The 24302-nt window shown below is 48.9% G+C and overlaps 1 protein-coding gene across 1 annotated transcript; it reads right to left on the reverse strand.

The window, feature by feature from the left end:
- Window positions 1-360: 360 nt before the first annotated feature.
- On the reverse strand, window positions 361-23857 carry LOC125227981 (helicase domino). The gene is made up of 21 exons (XM_048132416.1): window positions 23278-23857; window positions 19272-19471; window positions 16866-17088; window positions 14488-14682; window positions 14200-14340; window positions 12525-13535; window positions 10027-10223; window positions 9754-9943; window positions 9543-9679; window positions 9285-9453; window positions 8980-9208; window positions 8647-8863; window positions 7956-8484; window positions 7704-7865; window positions 7028-7249; window positions 6280-6897; window positions 2659-2703; window positions 1524-2469; window positions 1291-1491; window positions 699-863; window positions 361-564 (listed from the first exon to the last, which is right to left on the reverse strand). The coding sequence occupies exons 1-21, from the start codon at window positions 23350-23352 to the stop codon at window positions 395-397; spliced, it is 6042 nt and encodes a 2013-aa protein (XP_047988373.1). The 5' UTR covers window positions 23353-23857; the 3' UTR covers window positions 361-394.
- Between the last annotated feature and the right edge of the window lie 445 nt (window positions 23858-24302).

Raw genomic sequence — 24302 nt, forward strand, 5'->3', positions numbered from 1 at the left:
AACAAACAGTCTCATATTATGACAATTATTACAGTGTAAATATACTTTAATACTCTTATTGTAACTCGATTTTTGTAAATTGGAGAACTATAGGTCTATAATAAATTAAATTTTGGCAATATAGCTAAGTTTACATATGTATATTGTATGACTGTTTGTTCTTTAATAAAAAAAAATCACATTGATAATGTGTGTGTGCTTGTGCTAATAGTGCTCCTACACTAGGGATTATTTCAACAAATTATCGCCCAATAAGGTAAGGTACATTAATAACAGCCCAGCGTGGGAGCACCATAATGTATCTAAAGCGTGATGCATATTTAATTAGTATGGGAGGTTGGTAAAAATAAAAGATATAAATAACATCAGTCAATGTTTATTGTTCGCTTTTCAGTTAACGGTCGGCGCCTGCGCGGAGGGCGGGAGGGTATTCTGTACACCCGGTCAGTGGTCGGCGGGCGGCGGGTGCGGCGCGTGCGGAGCGTGCGGAGCGTGCGTCACCACCACGTGCGGGTGCGGCGCCGCCGCGCGCGCCAGCAGTCGCGCGCCGGCCGCAGTCGCGACCTATACACAATCGGTAAATTGTAAGTTAAAAACGGTTGTAAGGAAAAATTTTTGTTTTCGGTTTGATTAGTTATAAAAAAAAACATTTGCATTTGCTACTTGCATAAGTAGGAAGTAAAAGGGTCGTAACGCACCTGTTGTTGCGCGCCGGGCACGGGCGCGGCGGCGGCGGCGGCGGCGGCGGCGGCGGCGGCGGGCGGCAGCGCGCTCCGGCGCAGCGCCAGCTGCTGCAGCTGCAGCGTGCGCAGCGCGCTCTCGCCCGCCACGCTCGCCACCGTCACCCCGCTGCCACCGGAGCCCTGCAAAATAATCACAATTATTGTTTTAAATTTTTTTATTGCGGTCTACAAACCGGTTTCCTCATGGCAGATGACAGCCATGACGAACCGAGGAAGAAGAGAAAAAGACAAATTGGGTATTATCACAAGTAGCATATTATAAAAAATATATGTGTAGCCCTGTTTCGACACCTGTTAATATTTTTACTTGTATTTTATAGTAAATGGAACTATAGGTCTTTCTGTAATCTAAGAATTTAAATACTTTTGTACGTGACTGTTTGTTTCCTAAATAAATGAAAAGAAAGAAAGAAAAGAAATGTGTACAAAACAAAACCATGTGCACCTTAAAATAGTAGACAACAACATGCATTATTTATCTGAGATGGTTCAATTAGGAGACCGCCGAGATCATCGAATATATCGTATGTGGACGGTGTATAGTTACCTGGGCCGTGCTCGCATTGGCGTGGTGCAGGATCTTGAGGTGGTGGCGGGCCTGCAGCGGCTGGTGGCGGTAGAGCAGCTGCTGCGGCTGCGCGGCGACCGCGCCCGCCGCGCTCGCCACCACGCCCGCCACGGCCGCCGCGCGCGCGCGCCGCGCCGCCTCCGCCTTGCCCGCCGCCGCGTGCGTCGCGTGCGTCGCGTGCGCCGCGTGCGCCGCCACCACCACGCGCGCGCCGCCCGTCGGCGCCACGCCCGCCACGCCGGCCACCGGCGCCGCGGCCGCCGGCGTCGGGGCCGCGGCCGGCGCCGGCGTGGCGCCGCTCCCGCCCGCGCCCGCGCCCGCGCCCGCACCCGCACCCGCGCCGGCCGCCTTCGACTTCTCCTTGGCGATGCGGTCGGCGCGGCGCGACGCCACCTCCATCGGCGTCGGCGGGCGGTCGTAGTCGAGGCCGTGGTCGGCGAGCAGCTGCGCGTGCTTGGGGTTGTGGTGCTGCGCGTCGTCGAGGCGGCGCTTGGGCGCGGCGCGGCGGCGCTCGGCCGCCTCGCGCATGGCGTCGAGGCGCGCGAGCGGCGGGCGCGGCGCGTCGTCGTCGGCGCGGCGGCGCGCGCCCGGCTTGCGCTGCTTGCGGCGCTGGTGGCGGTCCTGGCGGTCGCGGTCGCGGTCGCGCTCGCGGTCCTGGCGGTCGCGCTCGTCGGGCGCGGCGAGGCGCTCGTGGCGGTCGCGGCAGGCGCGGGGCGCGCGGTAGGCGCGGGCGACGTCGGCGACGAGCTCGGCGGCCCACTCCCAGTTGGGCGCGCGCGCGGGCGGCGCGTCCGCGGCGTGCGGCAGGCGCTGCAGGCGCAGCGCGCGGCGCAGGGCGGCGTCCTCGGCGGGCGCCCAGTCGGGCGCGGGCGCGTCCTTGTGCTTGTCGGGCGGCGCGCGGACGCGCACGCGCACGCGGGCGCCGGCGGCGGCGCGCTCGAAGAGCGAGGGCGGCGCGCGGGGCGGGCGGACGAGGCGGGCGTGGTGCGCGGTGGGCGCGGCGGCGGAGGGGCCGGGCGCGCGGGGGAGGCGCGCGCGGGGGAGCGCGGGCAGCGCGTGCTCGGGCGCGGGCCCGGCGCGGTAGAGCGCGAGCGCCCAGCGCGGCCGGTACGCCTCGCCGTCGCCGTCGCTGGCCGGCGGGGAGGGCGGGGACCAGATCTGTACGCACACAAATCATAGCGAGCATATTTTTATATATTATAATGCTTTTTAAGTGGTTCTAAAACTTGGAACATTGTTGCACTATTTTTAGTTTCTTAAAATAAGACAAAAAGATTGGTATTCTACTCGAGGCCAGTTAGTACGTAATCGAGCGAGAAATTGAATAAGAATATATAGTGAACTCACCGGCATCCGTTCGGCGCGCGCGCCGCGGCCGCCGCTCAGCCACACCTGCGGAGGACACCTCGTTAGCCAAGTACTATAATAGGGACATTGTCAGCGAGGTACATAAGTAATAACATAGGAATAAAAACCGGATAACATCCGGTACCTACATTTCATTGCAAATTTTTGCCACTACGCGTAATTTCTAGTTACTGTAATAAATACAAAACAAGAATAATCTTGGCTCAATATAAGTTTGGTTTATACTTACCTCCTAGTACTAAACGGTCAAGCGCATTGACTGTCAGTTCCGGGAATGCTCAAATAAAAGTGCCGCCTTCTCGTAAAAGGTACCACATTATCGCTTATGCAGAAGGGCATTCTTACAGGTAATTGTTATAAAAATACGAACAAATTTCGACCTTATAGTAGCGGTCTATTGCTTGTGAATGTCATAAATTGACGCCATTGTAGATCATCATAAATTATTGATTTTCATTGAAACGTTGAATTCCCTATCTTGTAGTTGGGGCCATTTTTTTCTAAGTTGTCCACCCCACTAACACTTTTGTAACATGGGTATTTTTTACGCGATTCATACTCAGAATCGAGAGCTCTTTCGATCCTGATAGGAGAAAAAAAATGTCCCAAGATTTCCATACATTTTTTCGAACCTTCCATTCCGTTACCGCCATACAAAATGTATGAAAAAGTGGTAACGGAATGAGAAAAAAACCTTGGGACACTTTTTTTCTCCTAATAGGATTGAAAGAGCTCGCAATTCTGAGTGGAAAACACATAAAATTTTCCAAATTTAAAAAAAAGTGGGGTGGACTGATGTCCGAGGCCGCTTTTCGCCACGTGAGGTACATACTCGTATACCTACCAGCAGCGGCAGGTCCATATAAGCCGATTACCACCGGCTTGCCTAAAATTGATTACTAGTAAAGTACCTAATGCTAAGGTAGGATTCTTTTTGCTCAGTGTTGCCTAGTAGAAATTTTCACCAGCCGCCACTGATACCTACACTTTAGGTACTTTATGTCTCATGTCTCGATTTATTTGTGTGGGGCGCCCTTTATATAGACTGGTCCCTCGTTCTTGGTATAGTGAAACAAGTTTATAAAACTAAAATGAAGGACGAACACTAGTACGCAAAGTAGCCGACCCTTTAAGTCATATACGTCGTACAACGATTTTTAGTAAGTACACATAATTATATGAGCTGTAAATAACCATTTTTGTAGTAAGCAGATATAGATGGTAATTTGTCATGGTTGCTTGAGGCAATGATTTTTCCATTACTAAAAAACTGCTTTGGTTCATCACTTCGGGGACGGCTGGTTCCTTTGTCGAGACGAGTCTCGTGTTGCTCGTGTCTACGAGCGTGCGCGTGCTTTCATCTGCGACCCCGAGCGACGAACAGGGGCGTTTTAAGAGGGTTTTACACGATTCGATACCGGATCGGAAAACGTGAAAACGCAGTACCGTAGGCAACATGGCGCAGTACCTGGAAGCCGCTGTTGAGCGCTCGGGGCCGCAGCCCGCAGCGCATGGCCGCTATTCGCCACGCAACAGGAGCGAAATTTACATTATCGTTGAATATAACTATAGAAAAGTCGATAAGGACTACTTAGGTGGAAGATATAGCAAAAATAGAGGTTTCGTTGTCGACTGTTTCCTCCTTCCAAACGTAACGTTTGTAAACTGAATTACAATGATGAGCGTTATTCAAATATCACGAACTAACAGTCAGTCCGACACAGGTAGCGATAATAAATCTTAAAAAACAATCACTGCTCTAGCTTCAAAAACCAGGGAGGAAACGGTCTTGGGCGTTTGTATGGAGAAATATACTGCTCCTGTTGCGTGTTACGGCGCTGTGTAGGACGCTTCCCCGTGACACCGTGGCGGCGGACGAGTTAGGAATAGGACTGCCGTTTGTAGCTTATACGCCGTGTAACATGAACAAACCGAATCACTTTAAAGGGTTTCCTAATCACATTTCAATTTATAAATGTAATTTATATTCTGAATATCGCCTAGTTTCAGAGTAAAGACCATTTCAAAAAAACCGGCCAAGTGCGAGTTGTACTCGCGTCGCAAGGGTTCCGTACACCGCAAGAAGGGCTTAAGAGCCTCCTTATTTGAAGGCACTTAAGTCATTTTTGCAAATTATCGATATTTTGAACAATTTCTATAGAAAACGAAACATAAATGAATTTATATGTAATATTCAAACGCGCTCACACAATTTCAAGAGATTTGGTAATACTCCTGCCTAAATTTTTGCCTTTTTGCTGAAATTACTTGCCTTGAAAATAAAAATATTTTTTAAATGCTTGGCCACTTGTACATACTTGATGTACGGAACCTTAAACAATTTATTACAAATTTTTTGGTATTAATTTAATTTTTTTTTGATGATGCCATTGGGACATAATCTAATTGCGAGTGTGTCAAAAAGTGAAAAGTAGTTTTGAAGAAAAAATAAATAAAGTGCTAATTTTATGCTTATCATTATGTTTTTATGTGAAAATACATCTAAAAATATATATTTGTTTGTATTTTGTCAATAAGTCGGTTTGTTTCGCTTAGTAATAGGAGAAAAGTACTAGATTTAATGTTCCTTTATAAATTAGTTAATAATAAGGGTTTAGATTGTCCAGAGTTGTTAAGTAAAATAAAAATAACTTATCCTGCTAAGTTACCTCGTCCTGGTTTGTACAAGTTATTTAGCATTCCATTTGGAAAAACAAATTTGGGTCGCAATTCTGCTCTTTTAAGAATGGCTAAATTATATAATCATATCCCAAGCTCAGCGGGAATTGATATATTTAACGATACACTAGTACAATTCAAAAGGAAAGTGACAAAATATGTTAGCACACTGGGTATCACATAGTACCATATACAGCCACCAATACCTTAAAATGCGTAATATAATATATTATAATAGTTACCAAATAGTAAAACTATTTTTTTTTTGTAATTTAATGGATCGGTATTAAATTATGTACTTATTAGGTAATAATAAGTTTAGGTATTGCATGTTTAGCTGTAAAAGTTCACTGGTAAAAGACACCTATGTAAGTTGTGGTTACCTATAATTGGATAAGCATCAGTTTAGACTTTTTTAACTAGATTTAAGAGCATGTAAGATGTATTATCTGTTGGTAATCCTAAATAAATAAAATTAAAATTAATCACCAGCTAAAATATCTTAGCTGGTAATACCCGCCATCTTAAGTAATATAACTTTGATTCCCTCATTTGACCTCAGAAATCCATGGTTAAAATTTTTAGAGGTTCGTCATGTTACACCGTGTATAACCAGTAAAAAAACAAAATGTATATCGATTTGAATGTCTGTTACAGTGTGTCGTGGGGAAGCGACCCGTCAGTAGGTTTGACCGGCGCCGGGGACCGGGACACCGGGACACAGGGACACAGGGACACACAGGGCACGGTGGAGCGCCGCCCGCCGTGAATGCTCGCGAGCCGCATCCCTGACGTCGCGGTTTTGGTGCCGCGGGCCCGGGCCGGGCGCCGGCGCGGGCGCGGACGAGAGCATTCACGGGCGGGCGGGCGGCACCAAAACGGCTACGTCAGGAATATAAAACTCGGGCTCGTATCAAATCATTTATTATGCTCGAGGTCGGGCGGGCGCGGCTTGGCCAGCCACGCGTCCAGCGTGCCGTTGCGCAGCGCGTGCGCGTGCGCGTGCGCGGGCCGGTCCCCGGCGCCGGCGCCGGCGCGGCGAGCGCGGCGCGCGTCCAGCCGCCACAGGTCGATGTGCACGCCGCCGCGCGACCGCGTCGCGCGCGTGCCCGCCTTCCTAGCCGCACTCTCTACAGTGTCCGACTTATCCTTGTCCGTCGTTTCCTTAGTGTCTATCGTCTCCTTCGTGTCTATCGTCTCTTTCGTGTCTATCGTCTCCTCGGTCTGTACAGTGTCCTCCCCCTCGCGCTCGCGCTCCTCGGGCGGGGAGGGCGGCGGGTGGGCGCGGCGGCGGACGCGCACTCGGGCGCGGGGCGGACGGCGCACCTTGGTATCGGCGTCGCGGCGCGTGTACGTGAGCTCGGACTCGGGCTCGGCGTCGGCGTCGGCGGGCTCGGGCTCGGGCGAGGGGTCGCGGCGGCGGCGGCGCTCCCAGTCGCCGAGCGAGCGGCGCACGGCGCTGAGCGCCTCGCGCTCCGCCTCGCAGCCGGCTTCGCTGCTCTCCACGCAGCGCATCGCGTACTTTTCGATCGGGGTCAGCTGAACATAAATAAATGAATATTACAGGTGATTCTCACACGGATGACCGAGTCCCGCGGTAAGCTCGAGGTGGGATCCCTTACCGGGATTCGAACCCGGGCACTACGCGCTAGGCCAGACGATCGTGTACCTGCGTCATGAGCGCGGCGAGTTCGTCCTTGCGGTCGGGCTGGTCGTCCGGGGCGAGCGGCACGGCCTCGTCGAACTCGGCGAGCTCGCCCTGCTGCTCGGCGCGCGCCTGGCGCGCGGCGGCGGCGTCCTGCTCGTCCTCGGCGGCGGCCAGCGCGCTCTCCACGTCGCCTTCCGCCGCCGCCGCCGAGGACCCCGACCCGAACAGCTCCTTGATGCTCGCCTGCACACACACAAACATCTATTACTTAGGTGCTCGTTACAAAAATATTGCTCCGGAAGCTGCGATTCCAAATCTGAAAAGTGTACAAGCGTACGCAGGATACTCGAGTAAATACTGACACTTAATTAGTGAAATGAAAACATTCTCAAGAGCAAACTCATAGCCTTTATCGCATCGCATTGTCCACAACTCCACGTGGTGTGGGACTGTGGGTATTGTGTCAACCGAGTGGAATACCTCCGCCACACACTCGACGAGCGGCGTGGGAAGTAGGCAGAGGCATAGTGTGGCCGCGCTACTTGTCATGCAAATCGCTCCCTATTTTGTCGGTTTTTTGGCGCGAGTCAAAGGGCCGGCAACAACCTAGTGCGATAATCGCGCGGCCCGAGAGAGCAACATCGGAATATAGTGGCAGAGGTAGTTGGTGTGGTAGTAAGTAGAGAGGAGAGGTCACCTCGCGCAGGTAGGAGGTGGTGAAGTGGCCGTCGTCGATGGCGAGCTCGCCGAGGCGGCGCTTCTCGGTGGCCTTGCGCAGGATGTTCTCCTCCACGGTGGCCTGCGTCACCAGCCGGAACACGTGCACGTCGCGCGTCTGCCCGATGCGGTGGCAGCGGTCCTACACAAACAGTCGCATGTATACAGACAGTTGTTACACGCGTGTGTGTGTGCGAGTACTAACGCTAGCGGGGTGGTATAGTATAGGTACCTGGGCCTGCGCGTCCATGGTGGGGTTCCAGTCCGAGTCGTAGAAGATGACGCAGTCGGCGCCGGTGAGGTTGAGGCCGACGCCGCCGGAGCGCGTGGAGAGGATGAAGGCGAAGAGGCGCGCGTCCGCGTTGAAGCGCTCCACCAGCGCCTGCCGCCGCTCCACCTTGGTGGCGCCGTCGAGCCGCGCGTACGCGTGCCCGTGCAGGCTCAGGAACGCCTCCAGCACGTCCAGCACGCGCGTCATCTGCGTGAAGATGAGCACGCGGTGGCCGCCCGCCTTGAGGCGGCGCAGCAGCGGCGCCAGCGCCTGCAGCTTGCCGCAGTCGAACTGCAGCAGCCGCGGGTGCGGGAAGGCCACGGCCTGCCGGCTGGCGGGCGCGTGCAGCAGCGCCAGCGCCGCCCTGGCCGGCGGCGCGGCGGCGTGTTCCGCCGCGCGCGCCGCCCACCGCCACGCGCGCGCGCCGCTCGCCGAGCCCGCCTCCAGCGTCGGCGCCGCCGCTACGCAAGCGCGCCAACACACGCTGAACCTGTTTTGGAATTTCATGTGATGATAATATAAATAAAGTTCCCGATTATTTCATCAAAGATGCATCAAAATAGTGACCTGTCTAGTATGTCGTGCATGCGGTGCAGCAGGCCGGCGAGGTCGGGCGGGTGCAGGACGGAAGGCGGCGAGGGAGACGGCGCGCCGACGGCGCGGCGCAGGTCGGCGCCCAGCAGCGGCAGGCGCCAGCAGCGGCGCTCGTTGTCGGCCGCCAGGCGCCGCAGGCACGCCAGCCGCCGCGCCTCCAGCCGCGCCGCCGCGCCCGCGCCCGGCGCCGGCGCCGTCGGCGGCCCACGGCCGGCGCGCCCGCCGGCGCGGCGCGGCGCGCGGGCCGCACGCGCAGCGGGGCGCCGTGGCGGCACCTGATCGAATATATTATTTTTTATTTACTCATTTCAAATATTAGCGGCAGATCGAACGGAACGAGAAACATCGTCAAAAAGACAAAGGTTAGAAGGTTAGATTGCGTGTGACCGACCTCTCGCGGCGGGCGGCAGCGCGCGCGGCACGAGCCGCAGGTGGATGCGCAGCCGGGTGGAGGGCGGGCGCGGCGGGTCGGGGGGCGGCGCGGCGCACAGCTCCTGCACCAGGCGGCGCGGCGGCGCGAGGTGGCGCGCGCGGTGCGCCGCGAACGCGCCCGCATCCGCCGCCTCCAGCGACGCCAGGTCGCCGCCGAGCCGCGCCGCGCACGCTATCCGCTCCCGAACCTGTGGCGAAGTTCAAAGTTATTTATATGTCGACGAACCGCTCCGAGCGAGGGCGAGTGTCGTACGGAATACCCACCTCGTCGAGCAGCACGGCGGCGGGCACCCGCATGCGCAGCGCGTCCATGTGGAAGGGCGAGGCGACGGCGCGCGGCTCGAACAGGTCGGGGTGGTTGCACACCTTGCGCAGCTGCATCAGCACGTTGATCACGCTCAGCAGGTTACCCGACGCCAGGCTCTCCTTCGTCCTGCGCATCAAACACGCGAGGGTCAACATGTAGACCGCGCTCGAGGTGGTCGTTTACGGTATAATATACAAGGACGTAGGTGCACTGACTTGGCCCTGGCCATGAAGTCGTCGTAGAGGCAGCGCTGCCGCTTGGCGAGGCGGCACAGCAGCACGTGCTCGTACTTGCGCGGCATCTGCCGCTCCACGTCCGCCTTCAGCCGCCGCAGCAGGAACGGCCGCAGCACCTGCGCGCAACACACACTCTCATGATGATACAGCCGCACACTAGTTACAAGTGTGTGTGTGTGTGTGTACGCACCTCGTGCAGACGGCGCACCAGGCCCGCGTTGCCGGCGCCGGCGCCGCCCTCGCCCGCGAGCGCGGCGACGGGCGCGAACCACTCGCGGAACTCGGAGTGCGAGGCGAACACGTCGGGCATGAGGAAGTGCATGAGCGACCACAGCTCCAGCAGGCTGTTCTGCAGCGGCGTGCCCGTCAGCAGCAGCCGCCTGAAACACGACACGCCATGTTAACGGGGGGGGAGCCATGTCTGTACGGGATCTATGTACGGATGTCAGTATATGTGGCACACCTGTCGGTCTGGAAGTTGAGCAGCATCTGCCAGCGCTGGCTCTTGAAGTTCTTGATGTTCTGCGCCTCGTCGAGCACGAGGTAGCGCCAGCGCTTGCGGCGGAAGGACTGGTGGTCCTGCACCACCAGCTTGTACGACGTGATGCACACGTGGAACGAGTTCGGCTTCGTCCACCCCACGCGCTTCAGCTTGCGCTCCTGCACACAACACACACATTCAAACACATGGAGAACCATATTCTTTTACTACATAACTTACCTAAACTAAGGGTCGGTTGCACCCACAGATGTCATATATACCATAGATCAAGCAAACGTATCTACTTAGCGTGTCAAATGAACTCAGTGAAATCCACTGAGTTGTCCGTCTTTAATCGTAGCTTGCAGCTTTCGGGCGTCAATTTTTGTAAGTTGAAGTCAATCAAAACATAAAAAATGCCTTGTTACATGATATTCAATTGCAACAACACAAAAATTATGAACAATCAAGAGCCTGAGACATATTTAAAATTACAGGCAAGAAACAACTTCAGTACAAAATTTGACACGCTCGGCCCCTATACAAATAGATGAACTTGTTTCTTCTATATAAATAAAGTTCTGTGGTTGCACCAAACGTTTGTCATCGTCAAAACGTTCGCTAAATTTTATTGTATGAGAAGTTCCATAGACCTCTGCCGCGTGACGATGATGTGTCTGTTAACTGCCTTTGATGCAACTGGCCCTAAACCTACCAGTGGCGGAGCGTCGATACAACTCGATCCCCAACGGGTTCCCTAAAATTTTCTATTTTCTGTAGAAGTCCATACAAAACATATGCCAAAAACCCCTCCGGCTTTACCAACGAAAATTTTCACGCCCCGCCACTGAAACCTACTTAATTGAGAAATAGTGATTTCATAAGTATTTGAGTTACTTCCAAAGTTAAACGGCCAGATTTTCACACATTATGACATGAGATTTATTCGCGTAAAATTAAGACAGTACATGGAGCGTAAGCAGAATTGATTTATGTGTCTCATACGCAACGACGACGCTTCGTTTGCCAAATTGTATGTGTTCGCAGGCCTCGTAGCCTCTCAATCGTCGCGTTTTAGATTAGAAAGCGTAAATATAAAGGTTGAACACGCCAAAACTGAGGCATATAAATTCATTTGCTGCTTCGTTATAATAAAAGGTATAAAATTTTTTTTGATGCCAAATAAATCGTAAAAAAGTATAGTTTTTAAATATATCAGTTACTTTTGTGAAAGATTTATATATGTAGCGATATCGAACAGGCAACTGAAACAACGTCAACTTATTTTGCACGAAAACACAAAAAATCCAAAACTCAGCTACAGGGATGTGGGTAAAAGATTAAAATTTCCACAACCCACTGTTTGTTGCGTATTGAAAAGGTCTCGGGAACGCCTAACTTTAGAACGAAAGCCAGGAATTGGTGAGTTGCAGGGTATAAAGGATAAAAAAAAGAAGGAACGCATCTTAAGGATATTTGCTTCAAATTGTATGATATTACCTCGTGACGTGGCTAAAAAGTAAAGATGTCCCAATCGTATGTTCAAAAGGTGAAACGTAGAGCAGGGCTAAGAAGTTTTAAAGCACAGAACGGCACCAGATCGGAATATAAGACAGAAATCAGCAGCAGAAAACTCGATTGAGAAACTATACGAAAATTTATTAATAAAATTTGACTGCGTTCTGATGGATGGTGAAACTTACATAAATTCCGATTTCTAAGAAATCCCTGGCCAAGAGTTTTATACTAGCAAAAGTAGCCCAGAGGCTCCCAAAGACTGTCAAATAAAAAAAGATCTATGTTTCCAAAAAAAATACCTACTTTGGCAGGCAATTAGCAGTTGCGGGAAAAGAAGCAGCTCTTTTGTCACTACCGGAACAATAAAGGGCAGCATCTATCAAAAAGACTGCTTACAAAAGCGATTACTTCCGTTTATTAAGAAACACCACTCCTGGCCTTTATTTTGGCCAGACCTTGCCAGGTGTTACTACGCGAAACCTGTCATGGAGTGGTACAAAGCAAATGGTGTAGCTGTGGTACCGAAATATAGCTATCCACTAAATTGCCTAGAACTCCGGCCTATCGAGGAATATTGGAGTATAATGAAAGGGTTTCTTAAAAAGAGAGGCGGGGAGGTTAATTCCGCGGAGGAGCGGCGAAAACTGTGGAACTGGCGACAAAGAGGTATCCTGACGTGATGGTGCAAACTCTTATGAGTCGTCTTCGAAGAAAAGTACGATCGAGGGCTTATTCGTCGAGAAACCTTGACTAATTATAGTTTGCATTTAAAATACATTAAATTTGCTCATATTTAAATCAAACATCTTTTATTTATTTATTATATTTTTTTTATAATAAACATTTAAGTGTGCCCCATTTTTGGCGTGTTCAACCTTTACTTGCGCTTTTCCACGTTTACACTTATGCTATGTGTTCTGACGTGAGAATGTAGTAATTGTAGTAGAGTGTGAGCGCATTACCTTGATAGTCCCATAGTAGGTGAGGATCTTGAAGGCGGGGCACCACTTCTTGAACTCCATCTCCCAGTTGAGCACGACGGAGGTGGGCGCGACGACGAGGTGCGGCCCCCAGTCTCGGTGCTCGAGCGCGAGGTGCGCGAGCAGCGCGATGGTCTGGATGGTCTTGCCGAGCCCCATCTCGTCGGCCAGGATGCCGTTGAGCGCGCGCGCGTGCATGGTGGCCAGCCAGTGCAGCCCCACGTGCTGGTACTCGCGCAGCGGGTGCTTGAGCAGGCGCGGCACCGGCGTGGCCACGGCCGTCGACTGCAGCGTGGTGCCGGTGGGCTGCAGCGTGGCCGCCAGCGACGCGGCCGCCTCCACGCGCCGCTCCGAGCCCGCGCCCGCGTCCTCCACCAGCGTGGCCAGCCGCTCCGAGCCGCCGCTCGCCGACGAGGCCGCCGAGGACGAGTCGCTGTCGGGCTCGCTCGAGTCGTCGCTGTCCGAGTCGTGGTGATCGGGCGCGGGCGGCGCGGCCTGGTAGCGGCGGCGCAGCTCGTCGATGTCGAGGTCGGCCTCCTCGTGCAGGTCGTCGATCTCCCGCGCGTGGTCGGTGCGCTCCTGGCGCTCCTGCTCGGCGATGGTGTCCTCGTCGTCGGCGGAGTCGGCGTCGGCGCCGGCGCTGTAGTCGGAGGAGCCGGGGCTGGGGGGAGGCGAGCCGAGCGTGTAGCCGGGCGGCAGCAGGTCGGGGAGGGCGAGCCGGGACTCGCGGCGTAGGGCCTCGATCTCGTCGCGGTGGTGGGCGGCGTCGTGCTGCGCCTCGCGCTCGGCCTGCGCGATGGTCTCCTCGTCGTCGTCCTCGGGCCCGCGCGGCGTGAACTCGTCGTCGGAGGGCGGCGTGTCGGGCTGCGGCTGCAGGCTGGCGGCGAGCTGCCGGCTGTACTGCTCGGTGCGGTCCACGATCATGGACAGCTGCTCGTCCAGCGCCTCCTTGCGCGCGCGCTCCACGCGCCGAGACCGCTTCCACTCCACCAGCTGCCACACAGATATGTTTAAACGACTGCCTCTACTAGGTAACCGCATCACAATTCCGTGTTGTGGATACAAAGTTATTTATCTTTCAAATCTATCTATTCAAATAAGCAAAAGAGTTCACCAAAAGACAAACTGTCTCGCACTAGTCTGTGGTTTACTCGTTAAAAGAATCTCGGTTCGGCAACTGCTTGGAATAGGCTTGTGCCGTTTCGTTCAATCGCTCCCATGAACTAGTTCGCTCTTTTAGGTCTTTTGCTCATTTAGTTCAGCCAGACCAGCGATCACTGCGGTCGGAAAGATCAGAACGAATGGGACCGAATAGTGTCAAAATTATACGAATAGTCCACAGGTAGTAACATTCCGGGCCGAAAGGTTGTAAGTAACCGAAGTTTAATATGAAAACTTGACTTTTTTTGTTGCTCTGCTAAGTAGCTCTCGCTCTCGGTCGGCGCAGTCACACATTCGTTCTCGATCCAAACCGCTCGCGCTCGCCGATCCTATACTGAACTAAATGAGCAAAGACCGATTCTCAGACCACGGAAAGATTCAGTTCATTTCGGTCATTGATGGGATTTTATTCCTAACAGTTCATAGTTCGTGAACGACACAAGCCTAGCTTGGAAGCGATTATTTAACATGAGCTTTTCGTAAAGGCAAATGTTACCTTTTCCACATTGAGCCAGAAAGTCCTGATCTCCTTGGCGGCGAAGGCGGCGATCCTCTTCAGCTGCAGCTCCTGCGCCTTCTCCGCCTTCTGCGCCGCGGCCGCCTTGTCTTGGAAATATTTTTGCACAGCTCGAGCACACTGTCAAAAATAAAATACTAAATTGGTTTTTCCATCGGATTCTTAATTCATTTTCCTAGCTACCGACCAAAAGGAATTTCATTTGCTTTCGGTCGGATGTCGTACAGTGCTACAGTGTACGGTAGAGTAAAACCAAAGCGGAGGTACCTTCTTGGCGGCCTGCTTCTTCCACTTGCGCTCGTGCGCGAAGTCCTGCGCGAGCCAGGCCATCTCCTCGAGCAGGTAGTCCCAGTGCGTCTTGGGGCGCGGCGGCTCGCACACGCGCGGCAGGCGCCGCTCCGCCCACAGCCCCGCGCGCGCCAGCTCCGCCACGCGCGCCGCCACATACGCTTCCTGCCGCGCCTGCCACCACAACCCGACAATACATTATTACCGCTACCCTACGGCGCGGCGCGGCGCCAGTTACTTTTACGTTGTAATTACCTAAATAAAATACTCGTAAACTTCCCATAACCTAAAATAAATAAATAAATAAAAAATTGCAGGACGCACCAGCGAGATGCGAGCAGAGAAGCGCCCGAGCTCACGACGCTAACGGCCCAGCCACGACATTGGTCTAAGCGCGACAGCGGTGAGCGGCAGCCATACGTGCGAATGAAAAGTCCCATCGCTGTGTCTCGCTCCAATGTATGGCCGCCGCTCACCGCTGTCGCGCTTAGACCAATGTCGTGGCTGAGCCGTAAAGCAGGAAAAGTATTACGGCAATAAAAGCTATATGAGAGGTTAGAGATGGGCCGGATCTATATTAGAGATGGGCCTAATATTCGGTAAATATTCGGTATTCGGCATATTCGGCAAGTTTTTCAATGTACGTATTCGGCAATGTTTTGCTTTGCCGAATATTTACCGAATAAACAAAGTAAAAAAATAATGAAGATTTTATTTATTGGTAAACATGATTACATGACTTTACAGCTAACCATTGCGTCACGTATCTTAGGCTGACATAACAAGAAAAACAAAATAGACATATACATTTACAATAATAGGCATACACCTAACATACATTTTATATAGGAACAGTTGAACACCTCGCATCCATCGCCTCACACAATCTCAAGCATTCACTACATATTGCCGCCCATCGCCACGCAAACAGGTCGCACTCAGGTGTCGATGTTAGGAGCGCATTGAGCTGTGAGAGGGCGCGGGGCAGCGGCGAGTTCCTGTACGATACGGTACGCGCCGGCGGCACGGCCAACAGGTCGCGTCGTCGCGGCCTGAGTGCTATCCTCGGAACAAGATGATCTTACGTATTCCTTTGGATAATAAGCTCCTATTTCTAAACTTTCTAAGCTAATCTAAGGAACTACTAAAGAGAGATAATTGCCTATGCGTCAAAATACAAAGTTGAAAAAACCGTAATTTTAGTTTCTCAACTAAGTTTTAAGGCATGGCCAAACACACAGCGCGACGCAGCGTGGCGTCCGCGCCGCGTGATGCCGACGCGAATCACGCCGGCCTCGCGCTCTCAACACTCATCGCGCGCGCGAACGCGGCGCCGGCGCGACTCGCGCCTCTACACCATGCGCCCGCGGAGGTTCGCTCATTCCTTGACTGTGTGAGTGAGCGCGGCGCAGCGTGCCGCGACGTCCGCGCCGCGCGGCCCCGCGCGTCCACGCGGCAGAAGCGGGGCGCGATGACGGCGGGACGCAGTCTGTTTGACGTCGCTAACCTGTTAGCACGTGCTTCGGTCGCGCTGCGCGACCGCGGCGCTGCGTCGCGCCGTGTTTGGCCAAGCCTTTAGTTAAATCCTTAGTGGATTGTAATAACATTATGTAGTTCTAGTAAGGGTAACTATCAAATTTACCTTATCGCTAAAAGACTATATAGCTGACATGTCTGGATTGTGTTATGTCTTTGGGGCTACATAGACATGAATGCTAAATGCGTCTTTAGCAAAACGTCTGGATCTTAAAACGTAACAATTTAAAATGATCTAACTGCAAAACATCTTCATCTTCGAATGTCTGTATTACAAAACAGACATGAACGCTAAACAGTCAAGGAGCAAAAAATCTGGATTGTTTAATGTTTTTATTGCTAAATAGAATAAACGCCAAACGACCCGTTAGCAAAACGTCTGGTTTTAATATGCTTAAGTGTCTTGAGAATTCAAACCTTCTCGCACTGTTAATAAGAACTGTTCTGTTACATATTTATAAACCATGGCGCCCATGACACATTATATTTCCGGATGTTTTGCTACTGTATCGTTCTGTGTTGACGTCAATTTAATTAACTAACTACACTTTTGGCTATCATACGGACTATGTATATTTCCAGACGTTTGGCTACTCATTCATTCTAAGTCTTAGCCATCCAGTTAAATTGACTTTTTGCTGATTGAGTATTCTACTTTCATGTCATCCCAGCTGAATTGACTTTATGCTGACTGTGTATTTAAATTTTCTGACATCTAGCCGAAATAGTCGTTTAGCGATAAGGTAAACTTGATAGTGACCCCCATATTCGGCGGTTCGGCCCATCTCTAGTGTATATAGAGGGAGACGATAAAGGGTCACCTTCTCGACCATCTCGGTGGGCGGCGGCGGGTCGGGCGCGGGCGCGAGCTCGGGCGCAGGAGCGGGCGCGGGCTCGGGCGCGGGAGCGAGCGCGGGCGGCGGGCGGCGCGCCTCCAGGAACGACACCAGCTGCGGCGCGGGCGGCCGCTTGCGCCACGCCGCGTAGTCCATCATGTTGCCGCCCGCCTGCAGGAAGTACAGCTCGCTCAGCTGCTCCGTGTACCTGCGCCACATAACCACTACAGACACCCGCCCACTCTGCACATCTAATGGCCGCTGTACACATGTGGCCAACGGCCAACCCCTTGGCCGAGCGTGTAGAGGGCTACAGTTGGCGCTAGCGCTGGCCGGCCGACCGATTGGTGTCGGTTTTTTGTCCACACATCAAAAGATCTTGGCGCCAATGGCAAACTGCGTTTACACACGTTGGCGCTTCATTCAGTTTGTCGTCAGCCGTCAGAGAGGACAGTAGTGAAATATTTACGAAAATAATAAGTTTATCTATGACAATAATAGTGTTGATTTTAGGAAATAAAATAACCTTGTAAATGTTTAATGTATTGCCTAAACAAGATAAATGTGCTTATCAGAATATTAAAAAAATTGTTAATATTATTAGGCGTTTGCGGTAAGTCCACTTATTATAGACCCGCCGGAGGTGCTTGGTGCTGAGGCCGTCATGGGACCCCCTACTGTGACCTTCATGGCTAAAGATGTCAAAGCCATCATAAAAAGCATGCAGAGGGGCAAATCTCCAGGACATGATGGTCTCAGTATTGAGCACCTTAGGTATGGTGGTGAACACGTACCGCGCGTGTTAGCAATGTTTTATACGCTATGTTTAAGACACGCGTATCTTCCTAACCAGCTCACACGCACCGTTGTGGTACCGCTCGCGAAAAACAGAACAGGCGATCTTTCTAGTCTCACAAATTACCGACCCATCTCACTTGCTACCATAATGGCTAAAGTTCTTGACAGCTTGCTCAATGCACAACTTCAGAGCCATGTAAAGTTGCACGATGCGCAGTTCGGTTTTAGGCCTGGACTGTCAACTGAAACCGCAATATTGTGCCTTAAGCAAGCTGTCAGGTATTACAGAGATAGGAACACGACTGTGTACGCGTGTTTCCTGGACCTGTCAAAGGCTTTCGACCTTGTTGTTTACCGCATACTGTGGGACAAGCTAGCCAAATCTGGAATACCCAGGGAATGTATAGATCTGTTAAAGTATTGGTATAACAGCCAGGTCAATCAGGTGAGATGGGATGGGGAGTACTCGGAGGAGTATAAATTGCAGTGTGGCGTGAGACAGGGGGGGCTGACATCTCCCACCCTATTTAACCTGTATGTCAACGAGCTCATTGGGAGACTCAGCGGCGAGCGTGTCGGATGCTATGTGTTGGGAACATGTTTTAACAATATAAGTTACGCGGACGACATGGCGTTGCTGGGCCCCTCAGTGGGTGCGTTAAAAAAGCTGATAGCCATATGTGAGGAGTACGCTGGGCAGCATGGTCTTAGGTACAACTCAGCTAAAAGTGAAGTACTTATTTTCAAGGCTCCTAAGTATAATTCAGAAGTGAGTGTGCCTAGGATTGTGCTGGATGGAGTGCCCCTCAAAGTGGTGGAGAGCTTCAGATATCTGGGGCATGTGCTTACCAGAGATCTGAAGGATGATGCGGATATGGAACGGGAGAGGAGGGCTTTGGCAGTGAGGGGCAATATGGTTGCCCGCAGATTTGCACGTTGTAACACACAAGTAAAGTTAACACTCTTCAGGGCATATTGTCAAACCTTCTACACGTGCAGTCTGTGGGCAACATTTACGCAGAGGGCCTACAATACTCTGAGAGTTCAGTACAACAACATCCTGAGGATGCTGATGAAACTGCCAAAGTATTGTAGTGCCTCGGGCATGTTTGCAGAGTTACGCATAGATGACTTTTATGCCATTAGGCGTAAAAGAATAGCGTCCCTGCTAAAGCGCGTGCGTGGCAGTAGCAACAGCCTCCTGAGGGTGTTGTCTGAACGCCTAGATTGCCGCCTCACAAAATACTGGGTAGAGGTGGTGATAGGCGCAGACAAATAGCCTGGCTCGGTGTTGTCTCCTCTCACTAATTTTAAGTATGTAAATATAGTTATTTTGTATTATTTTTTATATGTATATAGATATAAGTACATACTAACATAGTCCGTAAGTCTAGTATATTTTACTAACAAAATTATGGATCATTTGGTCTGAAATAAACGAATTTTAATTTTTAATTTTTAATTAATAATTTTACTACGGGGTTATTACTTTTTAATCAAATTTGTGATTGAAGGTTGGTGGAACCGTTGGCCACATGTGTACAGCGGCCATAATAAACGATAGCGGAGCGGAGGAAGGCATAGCCGACTTACCGGTCACGCAGCGTCTTGAGCCGCAGCAGCTTGTACTCGAGCACGCGCTTGCGCAGCGAGGGCGCCTCCTCCAGCTTGGTGCGCTTGCGCGGCGGCTCGTCGGGCGCGCGCTCGGGCGGCGCGGCGGCGCCGTTGAGCGCCTCCGCGCCGCCCCCGCCCGCGCCCCCGACCCCGACCACGGCCACCACGCGCTCCACCCCCTGCAATAAAACATCACCATATTCAACACCAGACCAGGGGCAGGGGCCCAACTTACTTATACTACATTTTACAACAAGGGGAGGAAGTTGAATATTACGAACGAAAGTTTACAATATTCATACTCCCCGAGTTACACAGCTCACACATGCTGTTTGGCTGCGAAACGTGGAGAGTGACAAAGGGCCTAACGAAAAAGCTCCAAGTATTCGTCAACAAGTCCCTCTAACCTAATTTATTTTTCTGGTAAATGATGGATCTAATTTATTGTACTTTTTTTTTATTCTAGCTGTGCTTTAGAAAGAATTTGTGTTATACAATTTATTTATTATCGGAAATAAGCATTATACTCAAAGTATGTTATAATAAATTAAATATTATTCGAAAAAACGATTATTATATTAAATAAGAATTATACAATTTGTATTAACTATATTATTTGTTGTTATATGATTCAATAATTATATCAAATGATCGTTATAACGACTAAAAATATATCAAAAAAAGTTATATCGATCAATACGCACCTGAATCAGTACGCACCCGAGTGCCGATCAAATATATGAAAGAGGCGCGTTCCTAGCACACATTCTAAGCTCGCGTAGGTGAACGCGTACCATGCTTGTATGAGTGAGATATGTCGACTGTTCGCGTTTTTGACAGGCGGTACCTGTGAGGTAACCGAGAGCGGATGGGCGGCATTTTTAGCGGGGAGCGGAAGTGGCCATACTGTATGATAGTACTCTTTATTATACTGTGCCAATATTGATACAAGCAAGGGAGAGATTCCAATGTTAACAGTCATAAAATGCCTATAATACAGTATGTAGATGACTATACAAGGTGTATTTTGATATTTTTGATCACTATTAACCCGCTGGTCAGTGAGGGCAGCCTAGGCTAGGCTAACAGATCCTGTGCTCTCAAAAATGGTCTCAGAAGACCTTTCTTCGCTTTATAATTTATTTATCAAAGTGGTGACTGGCGTTTACAGATTTTAGAAAAACATTCAATTTCACATACTTCTTTTTATGCCAAACAATCCCATTCCTATCAAGGATCAAAAGTTTGTATAGAACAAAAAAAATATTCTACCTAGAAAATCCACAAATCGAAAAAAACTTTTCCCATATATGTACACCCTGTTTTTATTGAATTCCGTTAACTTTAAGGGATGGTTCTTTAGACTAAATACAATTAAGTTCTCTAAGAAAGTAGCGTCTTAACTCTTACAGTTATCGAGCTATTAATAAAATAAAAATAATTACTGAACATGTGTGTGACAGCCTTTACCACTTCCTAATGTTATTTGTTTTGACATGTGTTAACCTTACTAGTGTAAGACTTGAAATACTCTTTTTAAGGTCAGGCAGAGACACTGTTTCAACAGGGCCCAAAACAGATAGAAAAGGTGTCTCTGGGAAATAAGTACCAACCAGTAATCATTTAATTGCAAATAATATAAGTCTACCAGAAAAATGTTAAACTTTATCTACATCTATTTATTAATTAAATGGTCGACTAAGTATGCTATTATGGCATAAATTAGCAATGAAATAAATACCACACAAATATGGCATGTGATATTTTACATTGACTCATTTTGAATGTAATAAACAAATATATAAATGATTCAGTTATGAGTAGTGATGTATTGACTAGCTGACTACCAAACAGTCAGCATTTGAATGGTCATTTAGTCAGCTGTGCTGACTAGTCTGCCAACTAATCATAATTACCATTTAAATTAATTTATTAGTAGGTAGTGGTCACAATTCCCTATATAGTCAATAGTCCAGTGTTCCAATCCCGCTGATGGCATTTAGTTGTGTGCTTGCTGGTGAAAATGTTATTTTAAGAGTCAAACATCGGTGAAGTTTTGAAATTTCCTTAGCCCTTGCACAGGCAGTGCTACCAATATTGTTGCTAATTATTTAGCTCCATCTGACTCTATTTATCTTGGTTATAATAATTTAGGTTTATAGATCTTTATTTTCTCAAAGAAATTATACATTTCACTTTAGAGAAATATAACTAAAACATAATAAAATGTTAGGTAGTAAGTATAACGAGTGCACACTCGCTTTAAAAAAATAACTTTAACTAAAACTTAAATTAAATATATTATAGTACAACGCGTCTTTTTGTAATTCAACAATTACAATTGTGTACAAGCAATGCCAGCTTTATTTACTTTTTACGTTTTTAGCTAGCTAATAACGTTTAAGTAGGTACATGTGCTTTCATAAATTTTGCGTCATTTTTTACTAGGTATAAAACAATTTTAGTTAACTTAGCCATTAAGTACAATTACATAAATAACTAATTCAAAACAAAACAGAACAAAACCAGTGACCAGCGGCGGGTAGGGAATTATATGCAATATGACTACAAAATACGCTAGTTATTCTATATTGTATCCTTAGGATTTTGTCAATAAGATTCACAATAGTACGCGCGACCATGTTGTTTATCGCTTGAGTTCTGGGGACAGACAAATTCTTTTTCTTTTAAATGTGGTAATGTTTTTACATTCTTTAATTTCTGTTGGTATTTTATTGTAAAACTGTGCTCCTTCATATCCAATGTTTCTTTGTCCAAATTTAGTACTCGTGGGTTGGAGGCTATTAGAGTTACTATTAGAGTTATGTAAAGGTCGTAAACCTAAGGCAGCGTTCCCACTTATGCGTCGCGTGTCTCGGGGCGCGCAAGGGGCGTCCGCGCCACGCCGCTTAAGTGTAATTCAAAAAACGTCTCCTCAGTACATTTTGTATAGGAAAGACGTAAGACGCGCCCCAGGTGGCGTGGCGGCGGCGGGGCGCGCGCCTTACGTCCTTCCTATACAAAATGTACTGAGGAGACGCTTTTTGAATTACACTCAGGTGGCGTGGCGCGGACGCCCTTTGCGCGCCCCGAGACACGCCGCGACGCATAAGTGGGAACGCTGCCTAATTCAGTTTTGGTTTTAAAAGTTAGTTGGGATTTAATTTTCTTATCTATTATTTTCTTTATAAGTATACATATGTTGTTAAAATAAAGCTGATTAAGATTCATTATTTTGGTTTCCGAATAAATTTTGGCGCTTGGTGTAAGAAAGTCGTATCGAAAAAGTGTTTTTATAATTTTATTTTGCGCTATCTGTAAACTTTTTAGCGTGGTCTTATTCGCAGTTCCCCATATCTCTATTAGATAATTTAGGAGAGACTTCACCAGAGAGTTGTATATAGTGTATACTACCTGCCGCGGAAAACAATACACCGTGTTAAAGAGACACCCTCGTAGTGATGATAGTTTATTTTTTAATTTATAAATGTGAGGCTTCCACGTTTTTGTCAACAGAAAACCAGATTCACTATAGTGCTTTACTAATTTAACATTTTACCTTTTAGTTTGTCTACTCTAGTATCTCCTGGTATGTTCTATATCAATTTTCACATGTGAGTAGATCCGTAGACAAAGAATTATACCCACTTGAGCTAACTGTCAAATGTTTGTTGGTTACAAAGGCTAATAAAAACAAAGCATGATGAACAGTAACCCTTCTGTTCATGAATGCTGTACTACATTCTAGATTACCTATACAAAAACAATAGCGAATTGTGTCTCTGGCGCGTTACCAAAAACATAATGCTGCTGGCCAGTTTAACAACTAAATAAGGACCATCATTTCCATCAAGTTTACCGTCTTAGAGTTAGCTAAGTAACATATTATTTATATGTGTTTGGAGAATTATCTGTACAGCATTTAGGGACAGGTTACAAGCTGTATACCTAGACATAATATCATAAATATAATTAAAAAAAATACCATGAGTGGCGGCACGGCAGCGGCGACAGCTGCAGGCGCGGCCGTGGCGCGCTCATCGCGGCTCCGACCGCTCATGCTGAGACATGGCGAGGGACCACAAGCGCTCACAATGATGTATTTTTATTCAATAAACACCCTCGACTCGACCAGCCCATGTAAATTGAAAGATGATCACTAATGCACTTAATTTAATTCAATGCACTTCTTAAAATCTAATATTTGGAGAAGATCATATAAATAACCAAATCTGCTCTAAAAAATTAGCCACTTTACTAATGATACACTATCACTCTTTGCCTACTAACAAAAATAACACAGCCGGACCCGCAGTAAACAAATCTGAGAAACAGTTCCAGTTCCGGCGGCCATATTGAACGATTTCGCGCCGCTGAGTACACTGCAGTATGTAATCACTAATTAACATGACTAAGTTCGTACATCGCACCGAAGAGTATCACAAATTGTACTTTGAGAATTCCCAGCAAAATTAATGTAATAATATTTATAGAATAGCACTGACTTTCCGAAAAGAAAAATATAGTTTTTTCTGGATGTCTCCGATCTTTGTTCAGTTTGGCGTTTGGCATTTTGCCATTTACTGACAATATTGCCATATGAGAAAAACATATTTAACGAGAGGCAGGTTTACAACTGAATATTTTTTTTCCAGTCAGTGGATAAATTTTTGATGGAGACAATATTTACAAATTTTCTGGAATGGTATGAAATGAATCAAATATGATCACATCCGGTATAATCTAAAATTTATTAATTACGACTTTTAAAATGCGTCATATTTGCGGTAGGCTAGGTAGCCTAGGTACATAGATTTATAATTATTAAACTAGATTGTTTAGTTAGGTCAAAAAGTGTGTCCACATGAGAGGTCATTGTTTGGGCTGGTGTCCCTCTCGCACTTACTGACAATGTCATCATTATTCAGTGACGTCATCACTGTCATACATTGGGGATACCAGTCAATTTTCAAAGTTACTACCAAATCTACTAATACCCATTTGAACATA

The sequence above is a fragment of the Leguminivora glycinivorella genome, chromosome 7, assembly GCF_023078275.1.
Source record: "Leguminivora glycinivorella isolate SPB_JAAS2020 chromosome 7, LegGlyc_1.1, whole genome shotgun sequence".
Classification (NCBI taxonomy): Eukaryota; Metazoa; Arthropoda; class Insecta; order Lepidoptera; family Tortricidae; genus Leguminivora; species Leguminivora glycinivorella.